The 24,442-nt window shown below is 47.2% G+C and overlaps 1 protein-coding gene across 1 annotated transcript in view; it reads right to left on the reverse strand.

The window, feature by feature from the left end:
• SYT13 (synaptotagmin 13) overlaps window positions 1-23,728 on the reverse strand; it is a gene marked incomplete at both ends in the record, with an annotated part of 38,659 nt that extends 14,931 nt beyond the window's left edge. The window contains one exon of the mRNA XM_082844756.1: window positions 23,549-23,728. Coding sequence (XP_082700882.1) covers window positions 23,549-23,728 — 180 coding nt within the window. The remainder of the gene's footprint in view (window positions 1-23,548) is intronic.
• Between the last annotated feature and the right edge of the window lie 714 nt (window positions 23,729-24,442).

A 24,442-nucleotide genomic window follows, 5' to 3' on the forward strand; every position in this document is an offset into this window, starting at 1 on the left:
TCTTGGGAACTGTTTCTGCCCTGGGGAAGCCATCCCAGACAGAATGAAAGGATTTGCTTTGCACGGCACCAGAAGAGATTCTCTCCCCTGCTGAATACGAGGTATGTGGCCCTGCCTCGCGACAGCAAGGTGAGCCGGTCTTAGAACAGAGCCGACAAGGTGGACCACAGAGTAGAGAGACAGAAGGAAGCTATGTTTTTGATGACAGTGTCATTAAACCACCGACTCAACTGAGCCTGAAAGCTGTCCTACCTTTGTACTTCTGGTTACATGAATAATGTTGTTCTTATTGTTGAAGCCCGTTTGGATTGGGGTCTTTGTGAATTGCAGCCCAAAGCATCCTGAACTGATGCAATGCATTTTTTATTGAGCATCACAGGAGATCATGACCTTGGTGTAGAGAAACTCTACCTAGGCTCAAACATCTCCCTGAGACCCTCTGCATCCAGCCAAACGCATCCTCTTCTACTGTTTATCCTCGTCCTGCCTTGGTAAGATCCTGTACGGCAAAGGCTGCCTTTAGTGGAGAATGATTTATAGCCCTTGACCAGGCGAGAAGCAGAGTCTGCTGACCACTACATGAACCTCTCCAAGTAGTGAAAGCAGCAGCTGATTACCTATCTCGTTCCCTTGTACAATCTTATTTGTTACGTTTCAAAACCCTGGTTCCACCACATCTTTCAAATGCATCTATGTTTCCACTTAAATAGCTTAAACTTCAAAGCCCGAGAAGCAGAAAAGAGGTTTGGGACTTGAGGGAGGGAGCCTGGGAAGGGATTACGGGTGGAGCGGATGAATGCCTGGGAGGAACGAGGTGCTCATCAGGGCAAAGCCCATGGGAGGACCTGAGTTCAAGCCTTACACCGCCAGTGTAGGAGCAGTAAGATTTCAAAGTGGGATTCTCTTTCTAAATGCCCTTTGAACCCAGAAAAGAAGGTCTGGAAATAGAGATGCAGGATGAATCAGGGAAGGTTTCCAGTGGAGGCAAGTGTTCAACGATTAGGGAATGCCCAGCTGTGCTTGGCATGGCAGGTACAGAGATGCGAGAGACACCCTCATTGGAGCAGCAGCCCCTTCTGATTCGTATCCTTGGCTTCTCCCTCCTCACCTGTCTCCGGGGCCATGAGCCACTTGCTTCTCCCCACGTGGCCAGCTCTGCGTGGACACCGACCAGCTTCACAGGCACAGCCCCAAAGTGTCTTATGTCACACCCGTGCCACACTCCTCTTGCACCTGCCCTGGACTTCTTTGTGGCTGCTGAGGTGTGAGACACCCAGGGGCACTCTGGGTCCACTCAAGGGCAACCCGGATGTGTCAAGAGTTGAAACTCTGTGGGGGGAATTCGACCACTGTGGGCTCCTCCCTCCTCCTCGCTATTCCTCCCAAACAGTTCAGTGACATTTCAGAAGATGACACCTCGAGATCCAGCAGTCGCCCTGGACACCAGCTGGTGGCCGGCTCAGTAATGCTCCCTGTGTGTGCCCCGCCCCCCTCCTCCCTCCTGCATCCCTGGATGTCACTTGCTGATGAAGAAAAGCCCGGAGGCCTCTGGCAGGCTCAGCTTTCCTGTCATCCAGGCTAAGACAGATGGCATGGGTGGGGAGGGACAAACCTTCATTTAATGAACAAGTATTTATTGATGCCCTACGACAGGCCAGGTCCTACGCTAAGTGTTAGGAACATCGAAGTGAACGAGACAGATGCTGTCCTTTTTTTATGGGGCTTATGTTGATAAAAAGGAAATTAATTATGTAGTTAATGATCTGTAAACAAATGTTTAACCTTACTAGAGATGTTAGGTGACCCCTTTTGTGACATGATTAATTTTTTCACCTAAAGGCTGTTTATGAATTCGGGTTTTCACTCTGGGGCATCCACATTAAAGCATCACAGCAACCAGAAGTTACGGGTGGGGGAAACAGTCCCAACTGGAAATGGAAACGGATGGCTTTGCCCTTTATACTTGAACTTTAAAGAAAGAGATGGCAGAGTAAGAGAGAGTTGAATATAGAGTTTTCAGACGACGCCAAACATGGGCCATTGTGGCTGGGGTCTGAGGCTCAGCACAGCAAAGTCCCCCTCAGAGGGGAGCTGGGTCAGAGGACAGGGACCTGACCGCCTCTGTCACTCTGGGCTCTGATACTGGCAATTATGCATACTAACATGTGTACAAGAGTTTGAAATACAGCCTTGTGGTCAGAGTTCATGCTCTAAAACAAGACAGGTTGGTTGGAGTCCAGGCTCTGCCAGCTACTCGCTGTGTGATCTTGGATCTGATTAATTAACCTCTCTGTGCCCCCGGTTTCTTCATCTATAAAAGGGAGTGTTAATAATAGTACCTATCTCCTGAGGTTGGATTGAGGAGTAGAAAAGACAACTGGGTGTAAGCTCTTAGCACAGAGGCTGGCATGGCAAGCCCTTGGCCAATGTTGGAAATACTTATTTGACCCTGGAGTCTATGTAAAGTTTTTGATTTATGCATTGGGGCCAGTATCTATATTCTTTTTCATATTGTTTAGCACAAAAGAATATATATATTCTTTTTCATATTTTTCCCATTATGGTTTATTACAGGATATTGAATATAGTTCCCTGTGCTATACAGTAGAAACGTGTTGTTTATCTATTTTATATATAGTAGTTTGTATCTGCTAATTCCCAACTCCTAATTTATCTCTCCCCCAACCCCCTTTCCCCTTTGGTAACCATAAATTTGTTTTCTATGTCTGTGAGTCTGTTTCTGTTTTGTAAAAAGTTCATTTGTATCATATTTTAGATTCCACATATACGTGATATCATATGGTACTTGTCTTTCTCTGTCTGACTTCACTTAGTATGATAATCTCTAGGTCCATCCATGTTGCTGCAAATGGCATTACTTCATTCTTTTTTATGGCTGAGTAGTATCCCATTGTATATATGCACCACATCTTCTTTATCCATTCATCTGTTGATGGACATTTAGGTTGCTTCCATGTCTTAGCCTTTGTAAATAACAACCGGTAGTTTCTTAAAAGTTAAACATATATCTACCCTATGACCCAACAATTCCACTCCTAGGTATTTTTCCAAAGAAGATGAAAATATATGTTGACAGAAAGACTTATACATGAATACTGACAGTAACTTTAGTCATACTAGCCCCAAACAGAAAGCAGCCCAAGTACCCATCAGCAGGAGAACGGGTAGGTACGTCGTGGCGTATTCTTACAATGGTATAGACTCCTTAACAGTAAAGGAAGGAATTGTGAATATACTCAACAACAGGGTAAGTTGCAAAAACATGGTCAAAAAAAGAAGGCATAATACATAAGCGTCTATACTGTGTGATTCCATTTATATCAGAGTTTCTCAACTCAGGGGACATTTGCGATGTCTGGATACATTCTTGGTTGTCACGGCTGGAGGTGGAGGATGCTATCGGGTAGAGGCCAGAATGCTGCTAGCCATCATCCTACAATGCACAGGACCGCCCCCCACAACAAAGAATCATCTCACCTCAATGTAAATAGCGCCAGGATTGAGAAACACTGATGGAGATGACGTTCTAGGACAGGTGAAACTAATGAATGGTGATAGAAATCAGAACCGTGGTTCTGATGGCTACTGGGGAGAACTGAGTGGTAAGAGGCATGGTAGAAGTGTGGGTTAGAGCCTAGAGGACAGATTTGTCAAAATTGATCAAACTAGTGACTTGGGATGTGTGCATTTCACTATATGACAACAGTACCTCAATAAAATTTAGATAGACACACACATACACACACACACATGCCTCTTGCCCACCTGCTGAATTAGGCTTTCTGGGGTGGGCATAAGAATCTGAATGTTGAGTGAGTGTCCCAAGTGATTCCTACACATGGCCAGCCCAGAACCTGTCTGTGGACCTGTAGTTAGGATCCACTGGTCTCTGGGTCAGTGTTTCTCAAACTTTCCTTCCAAAGCAGCACCAGAGGCAGACGAAGGTAACACGTACTCCAGAGAATGGGAAGTCTTCTGGCGTAATTGGGATTCTTTCTTGAAATCTCCAGTTCTATCTTAAAGTTCATGTGACTTTTTGTATTTGACTCCATATTATTGTTTTAGTATTAAAATGTTTTAAATTACCATCAGGACAGAAAAGTTTCGCTTACTTATTTTGTGACTTGGGATATTTCACAGGACACTGGCTAGTACCACATTCCCTCTGCTCCCCAACACACACACACACACACACACACACACACACGCACACACACACACATACACACACACACACACACACACACACACACATGCGTGCTCTAGTGGAGAAGCAGGACTCTTTCTTCCTATGTTGGACAACACGCAATAAATCAAGCTAGAAGTTAACTGAGAAAAACAGTCATTTTTCTTCCAGGGAAGGACCAACTCCTAGAGTCTGTGTGAACAACCATCTGTCCAAATTTTCATTCCAACTGTATAGATAACTCCTCTAAAGAGAATTTGAAGTGCAGCTATAGAAGCTCTTAACAACCCAAAGCCTTGATCCTCTCTGCCCATTCCCTCTGTGGAGCATCCTTGCACGCACCTACCACTGATTGAACCTTCTTGGCTAGCAGGACACTTGTTCATGACCTTGTATTAGTCAGGGAAGACCACCTGCTATGTAACAAACAACCCCCAACTTCAGTGGCTGAACACAATAAAAGCTGATTTCTCTCAGTCTTAAAGAGTCTGCTGGCTGTTCTCCAAACTCAGAGTCCTCCCAGCCTCTTCCATCTTGTGGTTCTGCCCACCTGTGCCCTGTACTGTTCCAATATGAGCTCACTGAATCCTCATAATAACCCTATCAGGAAGTGCTGCTATGATCAATCCCACTTTACAGGTCAGGATGCACAGCCAGCTAGTGAGTAGTAGAGGCAAGTTTCACACCCGGGCTGGCTCTCTCCAGAGTCCTCTGTTTACCCGCTCTGTCGTGCTTCCAGCCCTTTCCCACCTCCTCATATTTGTAGTCATCCTTTACTGTTCACCCATGATTTGTGCCCCTTAGACTGTTGCTTGGGCCACTGCCTGGCCCCGCCACCCCTTACTCTGCCCCTGCATGCCCTTTAGTCAGAGGAAGAGAGTTGAAGTGCTGGTTCCACACTTCGATGTATAGAAATTTCACCTGGGAGAATGTAAAAATCAGCTTCCCAAGTGCCTCCCCTGCCTTGACTCAGAGGTCTTAGGTGGATCCTAAAGAATCTGTGTGTCTAAGAAGCTCCCTAGGGTGACTGTGACACAGGTGGTCCCTGAGACTCACGTGGAAACGCCCTGGTTTTGGGGAGGTCCTAGAATGCCAGGCAGGGTAGATGGAGAAACGTCCTCTTGTGTGGTGAGCTGCTCACAGACGCGACCTCCTTCTGTCACGTCCTCTCAGCTCCCCACAAACAGTTCAATGATGATTGATGGAATCAATGCGTGGATGGCTGGTGAAGGAGGGTGGGTGGTGGGGCGATTAGTATAATAATAATCACTATGATGGAGACCAGCGAAACATGAGACAGAGTGCGTAGAAGCACATCAAACTTTGCCCGGGGAAGGGACAGGGTGGGGTGGGGTGTATAATGGGAGGAGAATTTCATAACGATTCAGAGACTCTGACTTTTGGTTGCTGCCCCCCAGCCCCGCCCCGAAGCCCGGGCAGCAGTTTGACAGGTGCAGAAGTGGGGAAAGGGCTTTCTGGGTCAAGGCAGCCGCATGAAAGTCTGCAGTGTGTTCAGAGAACAGCGGGTACCACCAAAGCTTAAAGCCCTACGAGAAAAGGAGGGGCGATGAGTGTTGCCATTATCCTCATTCTTCTGGAAGACACAGAATTCAAACGCAGATTTTAAAAACTATAATTCCACAGGGCTGGAAACCACACAATGGCAAGATCCCACCCAGAGAATCTTGTAGGTGGTGCTGCATTGACTCCATCAGTTACATCACAAAGCCTAAAAGGGCAATATGGCCACCATCTCTCTACCACTTCCTCTGCACCCGACGCTCTGCAAAGCGCAACAGACTTTACTGCATTTGACCCTCACACAACCCTAGAGATAAGTGCCCACTGTTTTCTCTTTTCTATACCCTAGTGTTAATAAATAAAAATAACTTAATTCCTTTCTCTACAGAGGAGGAAGTTGAGACTCAGAGACATTGAAACTTGTCCAGGATCCCACAGCTAATGTATGAGAGCTCTAGGCGTGGACCACGAGTCCACCACGAAGCCAGTGCTGCTAAATGACATTCCACAACATGGTTCCCTGTGGACTATGTCTCTGGATACCAGCCATAAACTGGTAAAAATGGAAACGTCCAGATCATTGCACTTGATGTGCTGTCACATCTCACATCATTAGATTGATGACCCCATGCCCCTCCCCACCTGGTAGTGGTGTAATGACCTGCCTGGGTGTTTGGGCATCAGCTCTGTTCCTGCTCTCAGTTCTGAATCTGGATTTGACATTCCTTGTGCAGAAAATGTGTTTCACTTGTGACCTGAGCTACGATAAGGTCAAGACCTTGTTATAACCTAATCAACACTTGTCAGAAGCGTTGTTTCAAAGCTAGGTTATTTTAAAGGGGCACAGAAAACTCCCCTGGTCAGTAAACTGGGGCTCAAACCCAGCCTTCCCTCTCCATCTATCCGTCCTTATCCTCCCATCTCCAGCTATGATAGCACGGCTGTTGACAATGGGTTTCATCTCTGAGCCAAGTCCCTCAACCAGCCTTTAACTTTTAAAATTCCGCTGCCCCTTCCACTGTATTGGTTCACTAGAGACTTAAAAGTCTTTCTTTAGGGACTCCCATGGTGGCGCAGTGGTTGCGAGTCCGCCTGCCGATGCAGGGGACACGGGTTCGTGCCCCGGTCCAGGAAGGAAGATCCCACATGCCGTGGAGCGGCTGGGCCCGTGAGCCATGGCCGCTGAGCCTGCGCATCCGGAGCCTGTGCTCCGCGACGGGAGAGGCCGCAACGGTGAGAGGCCCGCGTATCGTAAAAAAAACAAAAACAACAACAACAAAAGGTCTTTCTTTAAGCTGAGTCCATGTGTAGGAGGGGGATCTCAGCCCTGTATCATCATCAGTTTGGATAAGATGGGAACACACATGCTTACTTGGTATTGGTCTCATGGTCTTAAGCAACAGTGTCCATTTGGATACTTTAGAATTTTTTTCTCAGTTTCTGATTTATGGGAGCCATGTTTTTAATGTCAGACAGGCAGTTTGGTATTAAAGGTTGGAAAATATGGTTATATACCCTTTTGACATTGAATTCAGGATCTTGATTCGGAATAGTTACAGGATTTCTTGATTCTATGATGCTTGGATGATTGATGAAACCATTGACAAAAGCAGCAATTTCCAACCTTGTTGTTATGCCGGTGTACTACGCATGATGGCTGAAGTACTGATATTTGATAGTTTTTGACTCATTTAAAAATTGATTAGAGCACATTCAGGGTTTCTCTTATAACAATACCTCTTTCACACATTTGTGTTCTAATACACTTTTCTGAGTGGGAGAGAAAGGAGATGAATTCTGCAGAACCCGTCAAGTATGTGAATAGCACCCATCAAAGGTGATTCAGCTCAGAAAAACCATGCAGAAAACCACTAATTGAAGACTTCCTTCCACTCATGTGTAGACACTTGGAAAGCACATCAATTTCTAACCAGTGGTATAAAAAACTGCCAAGTTGTAAAACGAGCCTTCACAACAGGACAGTGACTGTTTAACTAGATTCTCCTTATACTTTGGTTTTAAGCCAAAACCCTCCAATTAACCAACCTTCAGATTTCTGCCCAAACAGAAATCAGCACACACTTGTTGCCTGCTAACTATGCAGTCAACCACCCTACGTACCACGGAATAATTCTCTGCCCTTGGGAAGTTTACCATCCAATGGTGGAGGTGAGATAGTCCATAAATGGAAATATGAGGCTCTGATGCTACAACTCTTCTACCCTCTGCCCATGGCAGACATGACTAATCGATCAAAGTGTTCTTTCCTGCTGTGATCAGACACAGCTTGTTCAGCTCAGGGATCCAGGAAGCCACTACCAATTAATAAGAATGGATATGCAAGATGAAAGCTATTTGCTCCTCCTGATGCATACTTTACAAAAGGGAGATAAGTAAAGAAGGTAGAATTAAAAGGCCAAAGGTCTGGACTCTGTGCTACAGAAGACCTAAAGAGGAGTTCCTCAAAGTCAGTGAGATCAGAGAAGGCTTCCTGGAGAAGCAGCTTCAGCCCAACATTCAAGGATAACTATGGAGAGGAGAGGCAGAGGTATCTCAAATGGAGAGAAAGGCAGCAGCCTGGGTACAGAGGGGAGCATGCTCAGGGTGTGGTTGGTCTGGCAAACCAGCTGAAGAGAAAAGTTGGGGCTGAGGGATGGATTTGCAAAGGAATGGTGAGGCCAGGCTGTGAAGGGCCTCCAATGCTGAAGACTTCTCCCAGGTAGTAGAGTTGACAATGCTTAGGGGTGGAGCGACGTGTAGGGAGAAGGAAGAATCCAAGAGAGCTGCATCAATGAAAAGTACCTCCATTATTACCTCTCGGGTCTCTTTCTTTTTCCAAAAAAACAATCTCTGAGTGTCATTGGATGTCTACAGTCACAGCAATGTTTGGGCAACAGATTGGTTCTTCCATGTGACTTTCTTTTTTTTTTTTAATTGAAATAGAGTTAATTTACAATGTTGTGTTAATTTCTCTGTAAAGCAACATGATTCAGTTATGTATATACTTTTTTTTTTTTTTTTAATTCTTTACCATGGGACTTTCATGGAGATTTCAAGGAAGGGACAGCCACTAGGGGGCTTCTTCTAATATTCTCTTCCCAGCTGTCACTTTGGCTGACTCGAAGCTGGTGAGTATCATCCCTAGATGTAGCTGTTCCTTCTCTTAAATGGGATCCAAATCTATTGGATTTCCCTTCTGCATGACAAGGGCCAACATTCGAGCAGTCTACACAATGTTGTCACAAAATACGATTAGATCATGGAAGGTCCATAATATCAGAATATTTGGCTCCAATTTACTATAAAGGTCAAACATTTTTCCTCAGCTCATTTCAAGCTTCAAGCCCTGAAGCTTCCAACCCACAGGTGTGTCTGTTTGGCAAGCACGTATTCAAAACTTCGAGAGGGGCAAAGCACCATACTGGATGCTGGATCAAATGAGAAAATGGGCCATGATGTCAACAATACCCTCCCTTGCCTCCCCATCCTTTCCCTGATGCCACGTGGTGAAACTCCAGTGGTGGATGAGCCCCGCTAAACCATGATGCTGCATCAAATAGCCCTGTGCTGCAAGAGAGTCACCTAGACAGGGTGGATGGTTCCAGGATAAATTCATGGTCTCCAACCTTAAACTCAGTCCTCTCCGGAAATCCTGCTGTTTCCCTAACTCCTCCCTCAAGTCCACATTCTGGAATTTCTCTCTCTCCTCTGACTTCCTTCATAGAGAAAAAGGAAACCAAGAGAACGGAAGCCCCTTAGCGTCCTGTTAAGACACAGCGACCTGCCCTTCTTCTCCAGACAGATGTTGTGTGCATCCCTGTTCTGTGACACTGCAGGAGGTGTCTCCCACTCTCCCTCCCTCCAGGACCAGTTCTTCCATCAGAGCCTTGCGCCCCATCTGCCCATGTGGGGGCCTTACACTAGCTGTTTCTTTTTTTTTAATCTCTCTCTCCCTCTCTCTTGAATGTTCATCCTCTCTTTCAACTGGCTCTTTCCCATCAGCTTTCAACTGTGCTCAATATTCCTTTGACCTCTTTTCCCCTGCTCAGCCCCAGCCCTAGCCCTCTCCACCCCTTTGCAGTCATGCATCTCAAAAGAACTGCCTACACTCAATGCTGTTCTCATTCCTCACTTTCCAGCCACTCTACAACACTTTCCCAGAGGCCCTGTCAGCCCACTGAAGGTCACTGTTGGTCTCCAAGGTCACTGGTAACCTTCACTGTCTCATTCCTATGGGTTTTTTCAGTCTTACCTTATTTGAGTTCTCAGTGATTCCCTTCCTCTTCAAAAGTTTTTCTCTTGTTATTGTTATTATTTTGATATCACATTCTCCAGGTTTTTCTCCTTCCTCTCTGGCCACCCCTCCTTGTCTCATGAAATGTTGGCGTCCTCGGTACTTGTTCTTAGGCCCTCTTCCCTCTCATTCTGCACTCTTCCCAGACAGTTTCAGCCATACTCATGGCTGTGGTTGCTATTCCCCAATATATATCACAGCCAGACTGTGAGCTCCAGAACTGTGGAACCACCAGCACAATTGATACCTTCATGGAGATAGCTCGAAGGCTCCTCACACTTGCCCTGCACAAAGGTGAACTCATGACTTAAAATTCATGGCCTCATCCTTGTTTCATTGATTGCAACCACCATCCTAAGTGAAACACTTAGTGTCGTCCCTAACTGCTCTCTCTTCCTGAAGCCCACACCCAAGCATCTCTCCAAACTACTGCCGCCATCATAGTGCCTCAAGCCATCATGGTCTCTTTCCAGGGTTTCCTTGGTATCCGCATTTCTACTCTTTCCCCACCCAAAAGGATGTTTTCACGGCCTAAATCTGACCACGTCGCATCTCACTTAAGACCTTTCTGTAGCTTCCATTGCTCTTGGGATAAATATCCAAATATCAATGGTGTCCCAGAAGGTCCTGTGTGGTGCTCTCTGGCCTGACCCACCTCGCCTGCTTGCAGTCACTCCCTCCTGTGCCCTCTGTGCTCTACCCTCTTTGACCTGCTTTCAGTCCCTCCTAAGTGATATTTCTTCTTTCCACAGGGCCTTTGCACGTGCCCTATGCCTAGAAGACTTCAAACGCTCATCCCCAATACCTTTACCTAGTAAATGGCACTAACTGTATGCTACAGGGGTGTGTAAGACAGTCCATCTGGTGTATGGAAGAAAATTACAGAATCTCATTTTATAATTTATTTTTGCATTATTGTTTTAAAAGGGCCATGTTTGTGCATGTTTTATGATGGACACAATATATTAGTAGAGCAATATGTATACATAATATGAAGCCTACATATGCTGCACAAAGAATTAAGTATACATGTATAAGGGGTACAAGCTCAAAATGTTTTTACTGAAGGGAGTCTCCAAATATGTTAAGATTGGAGCACTAATGAGTTATCACTTCTTGAGAGAACTCTCGCTTCCCTTACCACACCTGATACAGTTAGATTTATATTCATTTGTACGACGGTGTAATGAAGATCTCTACCTGTAGAACATGAGCTGCAGGAGGTCAGGGATGTTGTCTGCCCAGTCACTGTGGTGTCCCTATTGCTAACTCAGTGTCTTGCACATAATAGGTCATCAAGAAATATTTTTTGAATGAATGAATATCCTAGAAGTGTAATGTTCATGCCCACCCTTCCCATCCCAAAAGAGGGCTTTCATTTTTCACATCTGGAATACTTTTTATGAACTCTCTCTTTCCTATGCAATGAACATACAGACAAGTCATTGCTTTGGTAAAGGATAAATAAGAAAAGGATTCAGAGATACCTAAAATATACTCTGAGTAGCGACTGGTGCCGACAGTGTCGGGTGCTTTCAAAAACATTATCTCAATTAGTCTTTAATACTACCGTAGAGAATCTTATTGTTATCACCTCTGTTTTGTCGATGAGGAAAGTGGGATTTGGAATGGTCAAGGTCATTTAGCTGGAGGTTGAATTCACATTCAGGTTTGGGGTCTAAGTCTAATTTGCTTCCTGTTATATCTCAGTGGCTTGATCCTGAAATGAACATTTTCATTCTAAGAGGTAATTTCCTCTTTTGAGTCGTCTCAAAAAACTAGATTGTTCTTACCTAAAACTAATACTGGTGGGTATCCAAAAAGAAACACAAGTCTACCATGTAGTGGTTACCAATGGGATACCTATGCTCCTGTTCATTCCTTTCCGTCCTTTGTCTCTGCAAGTTTTGTAATGAGGCTGTCACACAAAGGGCAACAGTCCTGTTGCTACTTGAAGGATCCGTCCCACTTGCAAGGTAAGAGACGGGCTTATTAGATGATGCATTTGCAGGGAATGTGTCAAAATGCCCTGAGACCACGTTGACATTTTCCCCCGGAGTTTCGTCTCTTGACTACCATCACTGCCTTCACTGTATGTACGTCTCTCTGGTATCGTTGCTCTTTCTTTGTGAACAGATGGTGCTGGAAATAAAAACACATTCTAAGATGCTTGGGGAGTGCACTGTGAGAAGAGGTGGAGGGGAGGCGGGATCTGAAACACGGAACGAGCTTAGAGCTCTCTGAAGTTATTCTAAGCTTCATTCTGCAGCTGTTTCCAGCAAGTCTTCTAGTTGCCCAACCAAACTGCTCTTCCCCAACCCTCTCTTCATCTTCAAATGCATTCCTCTCCAAAACGTCATTCTTTTTTCTTTTTTTGGCCGCACTGCATGGGATCTCAGTTCCCCGACCAGGGATTGAACCCACGCATGGTGGTGACATTGCTGAATCCTAACCACTAGACCATCAGGGAACTCACCAAAACATCATTCTTAATTCTGTTTGAAAAGCAAAGTCTTCACTCTCCTGCCTCAGTAACTTACATCCCTCTCATCAGGCCACTCTTAACAGCAAGTCCAAAACTACGTGGTTTATAATGATTTTCCAAGTAAAACGTGGTCCCCCCAGGGTATTATCTCATTGGTCTTTGCAACGGGAGAGTTTTTAAACTGTCTCCAATGTCAGCTGCAGGAACAGAGGCTTGAAGGGAGGGAAGCCAATACAAAGTGAAGCCACCACGCCCTCCAGGCTTGTCTTGATCCCATGCGGTGTCACTGAAGGTGAGCACAGAGATTCTTCCACAAGCTCAGCACCTTCCCCTGCATTTCTGTGCTTGTGATTTTTATTCCGGCTGCAAGCAGAGGCGGGGGCCCCATGAATCTCCTCCCCATTCATCTATCCATCCGTCCAATGACTCATGCAGTCATTCAACATTTCTCCCCACTTCTCTTGCTCTCTGCAAAGCCTGCTCAGTTTTTCTATGAAGGAAAAGTATGTCTTGGATTTAATGAGTGGAGGGTGGAGGGAGTCAATGAAATATGTCAAGGTACCCTAGGGTCTCTGCCAGATGGACTGACTCAGTTTCACAGATTTTCCATGGGCTGCACCTCCCCTTTCTCTCATTCATATATGCATATGTGCATATTCACATTTACACATGCATATGCACATATTCAAACATGCAACCACCGCTCATTATTTGACTCTAATCTGCTCATGGAAACATGCTGGCTAGTGAATTTCAGAGAGCAGTCACTTGTATTCCACTATTTTAAATGGAGAAAATTACAATGCATTCCAAGTCCACCTCAATCAGCTTCCCAAAATACCACTGTGTATTGCTGCAGTGCTCTTAAACACCATGTAAAACTCTCCCAGGAATGTTCTATAATATGAATCAATTAAAACACCCTTTGTTTAATTAGCACTTAGGGAGCTCCTTGGTGGGAAAGTTTGTGTGTGTGGAGTGAATGCATACGGTAGGGGACCAAGGCTCCTCCTCCTGGCATCACACTGCCCTGATGATGCCAACATGAGGAAATGATGTTGAAAGGTAGTAAATAGCACTCCAATTGGACCTGGGTTTGTAGGTTCCCCCAGGAACCTAGGTGAAGCAGATCGGGACCCATGAGGGACGAAAGCTTGGGGCAAAGAATGAGGAAGGTGACAGTGATAACATGCCCCATATTTAAAGAATGGAGTAGCAGGTGCAAATTTGCTGGGAGAGCAGGGGAGCCAGCACCGCTGCACACTCCACTCCTCTTGTGAGGCTCAGGAGCCATGACATGATTTCACGGGTGTGCCCATGTGGATTCTCTGTAATTGGCATTCAATACAGAGCAGAAATGCTCATTGAAAACGTGCAAGATACTGATGAAGATTTTAAAAATCAGAGTTTGGATTTTTTTTAAAAATTAAAAGCCTAGAAAGTACTTCACACCCACTAGGATGGCTATAATAAATAACAAAAAATAACAACAAAAAATGGCAAAATAATAAGTGTTGGCAAAGATGTGAAGAAACTGGAACTCTCACGCCTCGCTGGTGGGAATGTAAAAGGTGCAGTTGCTGCGGAAAGCAACTGGAGGTTCCTCAAAAAGTTAAACACAGAATTATCATAGGACCCAGCAATTCCACTCCTAAGTATATACTCGAAAGCATTGCAAACAGGTACGCAAACAAATACTTGTACAGGAATGTACGTAGCAGCCCTATTCCAATAACCAAAAAGGCGGAATCAACCCAAATGTTCATCAACAAATGGACGGATAAACAAAGTGAGGCCTGTACATATAATGGGTTATTATTCAGCCATAACGAGAAATAAACTCCTCATACACGCGACAACACGGGTGAATCTTGAAAACACTACGCTAAGTGAAAGAAGCCGGGCTCGAAACGTCACCGATTTTAAAATTCCAAATACATGAAACGTCCAGAAGAGGCAAATCCGTAAAGACAGAACACAGCCTGGTGGTTTCCAGAGACTGAAGGCAGAGAGAGAGAGGAACGGCGTCTGCTTCATGGGGATGGAGTTTTCTTCAGGGGGAATAAAAATGTCTTAGAACTAGATGGAGGTAGTGACTGTACAACATTGTGAATGTACTAGATGCTACTGATTCGTATACTTTAAAATGGTTGACTTTATGTGAATTTCACCTTAACTTTAAAAAGCTTTGAAAGTAACTGTAGCCTTCGCACTGTCAGTACACAGGTCAGTGTCCCTCACGTAGGCCTTAATAAATGTTTGATACATAAATGAATAAAGCAATGGAGGAACCTGCCCATAGTCTGCAATACCCTGCTTGCTCAGGCTCCTGTCCACCTCCCAGCCTCATCATACACTGGGCATCCTTTCTCTCTGCCCTCCAGGCACACTGACTTTTCCCTGGGCCCTCCTAAGTGCTAGGCTGCCTCCTGTCCCAGGACCTTTGCACGGCCTCCTTCCTATCTGAAACCCCTCACACCCCTCCCCATTGCCCTGGTTAACTTCCCCTCCTACGCCAGCTCTCAGCTTGGCCATCACTCCCTCCAGGAAAGCCTTCCCTGACCTGTTCGCCTGTATCACTTCCACCTTACCCTCTCATAGCACCAGAATTTTCTCTTTAGGTCACTTGCCACCATCACACATTTTCATTGATCTGTGCTCTTCTTCTGCTAACTCTGGTTTCCCTCATTACAATGTAAGTTTCGTGAAGGCTGAGAAAGGTCACTGTGTCATAGAGGAGGGGGCGGTTCCTGCATCCCCAGCCCCAGCACAGTACCCGGCACAGGTCTGCGCTCAATAAACATAATTGAGAGAGATGGGAGGAAGGAATAGATCTAGCTTTTTCATCTGTTTTCCTTTAGAAATCTCCTAACTCATGATTTCTTAACAAATTGGCTATAGGGGGCCCTTTGTATGCACGTGTGTTGATTCAGAATCCCTCAGTTCTCTTTTTTTTAATTAAAGCTTTTTTAAAAAAATTATTTTATTTTATTTATTTTTGGCTGTGTTGGGTCTTCGTTGCTGCGCGCGGGCTTTCTCTAGTTGCAGCGAGCGGGGGCTACTCTTCGTTGCCGTGTGCAGACTTCTCATAGCTGTGGCTTCTCTTGTTGCGGAGCATGGGCTCTAGGCACGCAGGCCTTAGTAGTTGTGGTTTGCTGGCTCAGTAGTTGTGGCTCGCGGCCTCTAGAGAGCAGCCTCTGTAGTTGTGGCACACGGACTTAGTTGCTCCGCGGCATGTGGGATCTTCCCGGACCAGGGCTTGAACCCGCGCCCCCTGCATTGGCAGGCGGATTCTTAACTACTGTGCCACCAGGGAAGTCCGAGAATCTCTTAGTTCTTAAAACCTGTTTCTGTGAAGCTCTTCTCCTCCATCCTCAAAGTGGGGTTTCCCGATGTGTGTTAGCAGAAATAAGCTCCGGACGTAATGAATGCAGTAATATCGAGGAACAAGTAGGACATGAGCTGTTACTGGTTTGGGGGAAATTGTAGGTCAACAGCGTGGACAGGGCAGGGATCATCCACACATATTCTGATTCCTCCCTCTGGCGTCTGACTCTGGGACAGTCAGTCACTCTTTAACTTGTCTCTTCTTTGTCTTCTGGGTCTGCTGCTTCTCCATCCTGCCAGTCTCTCCCCTTCCTTCTGCCTTCAACTTAAGCCCCTCTGATTTCTCGTCCAGGTGTTTCTTCCACTGTGTTCTGATGGGCTCTCTACTCCTCTTCTTGTACCCCAGATAATCCGGGCTAGTATCTGAAAATCTAAAAATCTCAAAAGATGCAGCAGTGGGGCTTCCCTGGTGGCGCAGTGGTTGAGAGTCCGCGTGCCGATGCAGGGGACACGGGTTCGTGCCCCGGTCCGGGAAGATCCCACGTGCCGCGGAGCAGCTGGGCCCGTGAGCCATGGCCGCTGAGCCTGCGCGTCCGGAGCCTGTGCTCCGCAGCAGGAGAGGCCACCGCAGTGAGAGGCCGGCGTACCGCAAAAAAAAAAAAAAAAAAAAGATGCAGCAGTGCTTTCTGCTGGAATTAACAAAAGGTGCTAGTGAACCGTCAATCACATGAAGAGAAGAGCCATGAACATGAATTATCTACATGCTGAACCAGAGGAGAAACTAGACAGGGAGAAGGATGTGACGGGTCTGGGACCTGCCACCAGGAGGGATTGATGGACACAGACCAAAAGTCCACATTATGTACGTTTCAAAGGGCCAAGGGTTTCCAGTGGGTGTGCACTCATCTCCTTGAAGTAATCTATGCTAATTTCTTGACGCAAAATTCATAGTCTTCCCTGTTGCTAAGCGACCAGCCCAAACATGTTTACTGTGTAAATTTCTCTGGCGGGCCCAGGGCTGCACCCAGTGCTGGAAGCATGGTGGAAGCAAGAGGCAGCAAAGACCTCCAAAGCTTTGGGAAAGGTTTCTGCAGATCTTTGACCTGCAAAGATTCATACACTGTAGACACTTTTATTTCATATCTGGGGAAACGCAGTGGCTCAAGTAAAATTTTGACTAGTTTTTTCTGCTAATCTTCAGCCTAGTGGTCAGACGTGTGGGCTCTGGAAGCAGAATTCCTAAATTTGATTCCCAGCTCTGCCACTAAGTTACTTAAGCACTCTGTGTTTTACTTTTCCCATGTGTAAAACGTAAGTAATAATTGTGCATATTTCATAGGGCTATTGTGAGGATAAAATTAATATGGTTAAAGAGCTTAGAACAGTGGCTGGCACACATAAAGAACTCAATAAATGTTAGCTATGCTATCACTATTCTTTATTATTCTGTGGAAACGGGTCTATTTTTTGTTTGTTTGTTTATATGAACAGGAAAGTTTACCAGCCAGGAGATCAGCTGAGAAATCAATTATTTAAAAGGACTGAGAATCCAAGGAGGTCAGACCTTACGGCAGTCCAGAGTCAAATCAGTTCCAGGAGTGGGGTTAGCAATTCATGTTGGCCTCCTGCGATCACTGATGTAGAGGGGAGACCTCGTCAGAATAGCCAACGAGAACTGGAGAAAGTTCTCCTTTGGGCCCATGGCCCCCCATACCTCGCCTGTCATGGTAGCACTGTAACACGCTTCACGGCAACTGCTGGCTTTACTGTCTACCTCCCCACTTGCAAGGAACAGCAGGCACCTGTCTTTTTATTGCTGCATCCCAGTGCCTAGCATGTGTTCATTAACCTTTAGTGAATGAGCTTATTAGCTGATGAAATGCAGACTGGGGCTCTGATCCATCCTCACTCTGACAAGTCTGCATTCAGACAAGTGATCTGAGAGGATGTTGCTCCAGTGCTCTAAGGAAGAGGAAAACAGGTGGGAGAGTTAATCAGGCCACGTTGATGTTCTCCAGTCCCTAGTCTGAAGGAGGAGGTGGCCACAGGCGTAGCAGAAGAAGGCAGACAGGGCCAGGGAGATGATGCATAATGGACCACAAAAAGGAGGGCCACGTCTCTTGATTATAGTCCCCAAATCATCCTGGTATTAAAAGTACTGGCTTGACGGGGAGGTGGAAGGGTAAGCTGGGATGAAGTGAGAGAGTGGCATGGACATATATACACTACCAAATGTAAAATAGATAGATAGTGGGAAGCAGCCGCATAGCACAGGGAGATCAGCTCGGTGCTTTGTGACCACCTAGAGGGGTGGGATAGGGAGGATGGGAGGAAGGCTCAAGAGGGAGGGGATATGGGGATGTATGTATGTATACATACAGCTGATTCACTTTGTTATAGAGCAGAAACTAACACAACATTGTAAAGCAATTATACCCCAATAAAGATGTTAAAAAAAAATACTAGCTTGATACTAAATCAGCGTTCACAAACATTCCATCACAACTTGACAAATAATAAAAACTTTACTGAGTTATAACTACATACAGAAAAGTACACAAATCATAAATGTAGAGCTGGATAAATTTTCTTTCGTAAAGTGGACACAGCTGTGTAACCAGCGCCACATCAAGAGGCAGAGCTTATAAACAAAAGCTGGGAAGCTCCCCGACTCTGCCCCAGTCATTACCTGCCCCCAGCAGAAACCCCAGACATAAATGGGCTTGAATTCAAATCTTGTGGAAATGGAAGCTTAACCACGTGCATTCTTTTGCATCTTCACTCTCTTATTCAGTGTTATGTCACGATATGATGATTTAACTCAAAATATACATTGAAGGGTTATCATGTGCCCGTTATCACACCGGCTATAGTCAGGGATACAAGGAAAATGAAATACACTCCTTGATCTTGGGGATGTGGGGGAAGACTCCACTATACATATGTTGTTTGATAAAAATACAGCATATGTTTAAATTATTTCTTAAAAACTTTGAATCTATTAGTGTTTGCTGTAGTCTGAATGTTTGTGCCCCCTTAAATCAAAGATGACACAAACAGATGGAGAGATGTACCACGTTTCTGGATTGGAAGAATCAATATTGTGAAAATGTTAGGAGGTGGGGATTTAATCCATTTTGAGTTTATTTTCGTGTATGGTGTAAGGGAGTGTTCTAATTTCATTCTTTTACATGTAGCTGTCCAGTTTTCCCAGCACCACTTATTGAAGGGACTGTCTTTTCTCCATTGTATATCCTTACCTCCTTTGTCATAGATTAGGTGGGGCTTTTGGGAGTGAGTAGGCCATGAGGGTGGAGCCTTCATAAGTATGATTAGTGCCCTTATAAAAGTGGAAGGAGAGAGCTCCCTTGCCCTTTCCATCAGGTGAGGTTACATCCAAAAGTCTAGGAAGCAGGTCCTCATCAGACACTGGATTGGCCAGAACTTTGATCTTGGACTTCCCAGCTTCTAGCTCTAAGAGAAATAAATTTTTGTTTATAAGCTACCCACTCTGTGGTATTTTCTTATAACAGCCTGAATGAACTAACATCGTGTTCCATCAAAAGCCACTTCCCTTCTCTGCTGGAAGGAGGGTAGGATTTTATAGTTTGGTAGTAAGTAGCTTTGGGAGCTAGGAGCTTTTGACCACATAACTTCAAGGGGACAGCAGCAGGGTTACTCTGAGACTCATTTGAGAAGATTCACGTAAGCAAGGTAAGCACCAGATGGGAAGAAAAATCAGACCTGAAACGAAAGCTTTCTGAGAACAGGACTGCAACTCGTGCTAAAGTGTCAGGGCACTGAGCTGTGGGGAAGGGCAGTTCCCCTTACTTGCTCTGTAGTTATTTAGGTTCGTCGAAAGGAGGGCTTCCTCTGCAAGGACCCAGAAATGCTGTGAGTGACATCCTGTGCAGACGTGCATGAAAAGGAAATTCTGGGGGAAGGAACCAATGGGTCTGGCTGCCTCTTGCTAAGAGATGCGGCAGCAGCGGTGAAGCGAAGATGATTACACATACACACACACACACGCACACACACCGTGTCTGCCTCTCTGCTCTGTCTCCTGGCTCAAGCATCCAATAATCACTGCATAATAACCGAGCTTTGAAAGATGGGCTGACCACAGGGAGGGAGGTCCCAGGTGATGCTGCCAGGTCACAAGGACAGCGTAGTGAAACTGAATCCCTCTCCTCCCTGGAAAGGCTGCACGCAGGTGAGGCTGAGGGATTGTGTAAGAAGGCAGGATAAAGGGTTCACAGTGTATATTTCAGAAAAGCCAAGAAAAATAATGAACTGAAGCTAGCTGGAGGCATGAACAGCGGTGACTGAGGGTTTGCACCCTCTGCCACCTCCCACATGGTGGAGATGCTGGATGGATCCCTTCAGCTGTCTGGAGAAGAATGTCTGAAAAGCAGCAAATAAAAGACATAGGACTACGACGGTACATCTAATAAAATCAGTCGGGGAAATGGTTATCTGTGTGCCTCTTTATTCTTTCATTAAATAATAGGATCTAGCGGGGGATTTAATAAGTACATAATTTAGAATTAGAGGCGAGCGTCAATGGTATCGTGAAGCATCTGCAACAGCTGTGATGTGCTCGGAAACTATCTGTGATTTCCCTTGAGGACCTAGTCACAGATATGGCCAATATTCCTGTGGTGTGTTGTTTATACTCCTACTTACAGAAAATGCTAAGTTTCATATAGACGTTAATGAAAAGAAAGATACAATTTTTTCCTCTCCAAGACCAAGAACCCCTTACAGTTTAGCCACAGACTCCTTGTTGGGGTCTGTGGACCTCAGGTTAAGAACCCTCAGGGAAAGCTTCAAAGTTCTTTTCAAAATCACTACAATTCATGACCAGAAATTGGACTCCCAGGCATGGCCAACAAATCCAAGGAATTTTTCCAGCAGCCACAATCAGCGACTTATAGAGACACGGGCGGTCACTCTATATCCTAGAGAAATCCCAGTGGCTACAGGAATCTAGAACCCTCTTCCCCAGCCCCCATGCCCTCTCTGTTTAAGGAACATCTTCAGAGAGCCTTCCTTACTTGACTCTCCTCCTCTCTGTCAACATGTGCCACGCCCATCACCCTGCTGCCATCTGCCACCCCTAATACCCACCTCCTTTACTTTTTTTGAAATGTCAACATAGTGTCTTTTCTCTGTGTACTTTATCTGGGTCAGCAGCTGAATCAGTCTGAGCACAATGGTAGCCAAAACGACATTGTGAGATCTCAATTTCATCACGTTCACACCTACACATTCAGCCCCAGGGGCCCAAATCCTTGTCACTGAGGGAACCAAGTGAGGGATGTGAATGGATGGGTCTCACGTACCAACAAATGTTTATTGTGTCCCTACGAGCTAGCCCTGGGTTGCACAGGGGCTGCAAAATGCATCCACATTTTAAGAAATAACCCAACGGCTGGACACTGGGATGCCTTTATTTGTCAACAATTGCTTTTTGGGCACCTACTAGGTTCCAGACACTGAGTAGGTGCTGGGAATAAATATTGTACAAGTGAGCAGATAGGAAAAATCACATCCAACTGTCCCAAGTGCTACAAAAGAATTGGGAAGGAATGGTATGGAGAACGTAATGGGGGCGGGAGGGCTCTGTTACATGTGGCCGTAGACAAAATCCTCCCTGAGGAGGTAAGATCCTAACAGAAAGAGACCTAAAGGATGAGAAGGAGCCATCTGTGTGAAAAGCCAGAGGAAAATGGGAAGGGTTGATGTCTTCAAGAAGGATCAAAAAATCCAGGGAAGCTGAGACGGCCCGTGAAGCGGGCACCTGGCCTGAGCTTGGCTGGGGAGGTAAACACCTGCCATATCGAGTAGGTGAAGAAGTGCAGTGGCTAACAGCGCGGACTCCAGAGCCAGACCAGCTTGACTAGGATCCGGCTCTGAAACTGCTCGAGCTGTGTGGCCTTGGGCAAGTCACTCGCCCTCTCTTTAGCTTTTTCAGCTTTAAGTCGGGCTCATCATATATGTCCTTCACTGAGTTGCTAAATGCATTAAGTGTAGAGCACTTAGAACGGAGCCTGGCGCAGAGTACGTGCCAGGCTCCAGTTTGCTGTGTTTGTTCCAAGCTCAGTGAGAACTTGTGGAGGATTTTAAGCCAGGGAGACGCGTGATCTGGTTTGTCTTTAACAGATCATTGGCCATTGCGTGGGCTACTGGTCCTCAGTAAGACAAAGAGTTGGAAGGGACCCCGGAGGTCACTTACACCAACACTATCCTCAGCGGTTCTCTCTGGGAAGGGGAGGAGACAGTGCCTGAAGAGCACCACTGTGAAAGGCAGACGAATGGCTGTCCCTGAAGCGTGCCGGATGGGTGAGGAGGTTGAGGACCCAACGTCTGGAGAAGGGCTCATCCAACGCCCCCTCCTCCGCCCTGTGCCCGCCTGGAGTGGGTAGCCCACTACTCCCATTTCAGATGGTTCTGGGTCCCACATCCCACTGCCCAGTTGTCTCCTGTTCTTGTCGGTGTCAATGTCACTTTTCTCGGATTGTAAGTGTGTCAAGGACAGCAGCCATTTCTTTCTACACTCAATGACTGACACAGGCCCCGAGCAACTGGGTCTGAGCTTTTGAATAATTAATTGGCAAAGGGAAGGTGGAATCACAGCTTTATAGTGCCTCCCCTGGAACTCTAAGCTCTGGAAGGAATCTAGAGGGCCTTGGGAAGTCATTAAGTCACCCCCTGCCCTAGGGCCTGCCTTCCTCCAGTCCTTCCAGCCATACTTCCTTCCGGGTCTCCAGAGGACATTCTGCACTCACCACCTTGGGAATGTGTCCTGGAGATCGCAGCCCATGTAGCGCTGTCCTTCCAAACCTTTCCCAGACCCCTTCTGCTGCTCTATACAATGGGGACACCACCCATTTCCTGCCCAGAGAGGCTCTGGGGACAAGCTGATGCATGGGATAAAAGCCCTCCTGTCTCCAGGGGCATCTCCAGACACACCTTCGGGGAGGTCTCAGCTACTCGCTCAGTCTGGCTGGAGCTGAGAGCTGCCAGGACAGGGTGAGGGTCCTCCAGGCCCCTCCATATTCATCTGCCTCTCCAGACCCCAGGCACACCCAGCACAACTGCCCCTCCCCAGCTCCCACTGCAGCGACAGCGGCCGCCTCCTCTCTGGATTGTGGTGGATTTCCCCCTTCTCGACTCTGTCAGTGCTCTCCCTGTGCCAGCCCGCAACTGGCCCCCTGTCCTCTCTCTCACAGACCCCCTTCTTCTTCCCCCCAATTCGAGCTTCTCATTCTGCACATTCCCTTCTCAGTCTCCCCTAACCCTCACCGCCCGCTCCCCGGGCCCCCTCACAGCTTCCCGGTCTTATCACTCCTCCCAGATCCCCACGCTCGCCCCCCAGCCCCCAGCTCCCCTCCCAGTCCCATTCCCATCCAAGCCCGCTTCCCTATTCCCTCCCATGCCCGCCCCTTTAGCGCTCGCTGTCCCGGTTCCTCTCTTGTCCCCCCGAGCCCCCCATACCCTTCATTATCCTCCCCGACCCCTCCTCCACCCCCAGGCCTTCAGGACTGCCCCCCCTCCCACCCAGGGTCCCCGAGCACGTCCGCCGTCCCCACACCCCGCCATGCTCTATCGTGCAAAGAAGAACGCCGACCATTCCCTGCCACCCACTCCCCCGCCGCTGCCGGGGAGACCCCACCCGGCCCGGGGAGACCAAGGCGCCGCCCCCTCTCACCTGCTGGGACCGGAGCACGCCAGGCTTCGCCTTCTCCGGATCGGGGTCCAGGTCCCGCTGCAGCACCCCCTTCTTGGGGTGCATGTGCCGGCACAGGCAGGTGACCCCGCACAGCGCGAGGATGCTGGTGGCCGTGCCCAGCGTGGCACCCAGAGCGATCACGGGCACCGACAGCACCATGGTGCCCGCTCCCCGCGCGGGGCTCGGTCCCGCCGCCGCGCACCTCCCGGGCCTGGGATCCGGGCGCGCCAGCCGCTCTCCAGCCGCCGGGGGGGCGGGGAGAGAGGGCGGCTCGAGGACGTCAGAGCAGGAGGCTGGACCCGGAGCGAGCTGGTGCGCCCGCACTCAGCTCCGCGTCAACCAGCATCCCTCCCCTCCAGCATGTGACCAGACCCCCGACCCCAAGCGGAGCCGGGGCCGTTCAGGTGGAAGGAACGTGAGGGTCGTCTCGGGCCATCCTTCACGCTTTACGTAGAAGGACACTTGGGTCCCAGAAAGGCAGGAGCTGGCCAAGGTCACACTGTGCGTTAGGTTAGCAGGGAAACCGGGGCTCAGACCCAGGCCTGAGACTCCGTCCGGGTAGGGGGTCGTTTTGCCAGACTGCTAACCCTTTGTTCACCCTCTCTGGCCGAGGAGGCTGGAAAATCAACAGGAGCTTTTTCAAACACACAAAGCTGGAGATTTCCTTTCTCCCGAACTTGCCCTGTGTTTACCACCAGGGAGAGGGGCTGTACCGCATCCTGGTGGAGATGACTGCAATGATTCTCTTCACATCTGCACTTCCTTTAGCCGTGACCCGGTACTCTACCATTATTACCTAATCAGATTTGCAGATATTCTCATCTCCATTTACAGATGAGGAAGCCAGAGGCTCAGAGGGGATGTGGGGCAGCT

This window comes from Leucopleurus acutus, assembly GCF_964270905.1.
Source record: "Leucopleurus acutus genome assembly, chromosome: 8".
NCBI lineage: Eukaryota > Metazoa > Chordata > Mammalia > Artiodactyla > Delphinidae > Leucopleurus > Leucopleurus acutus.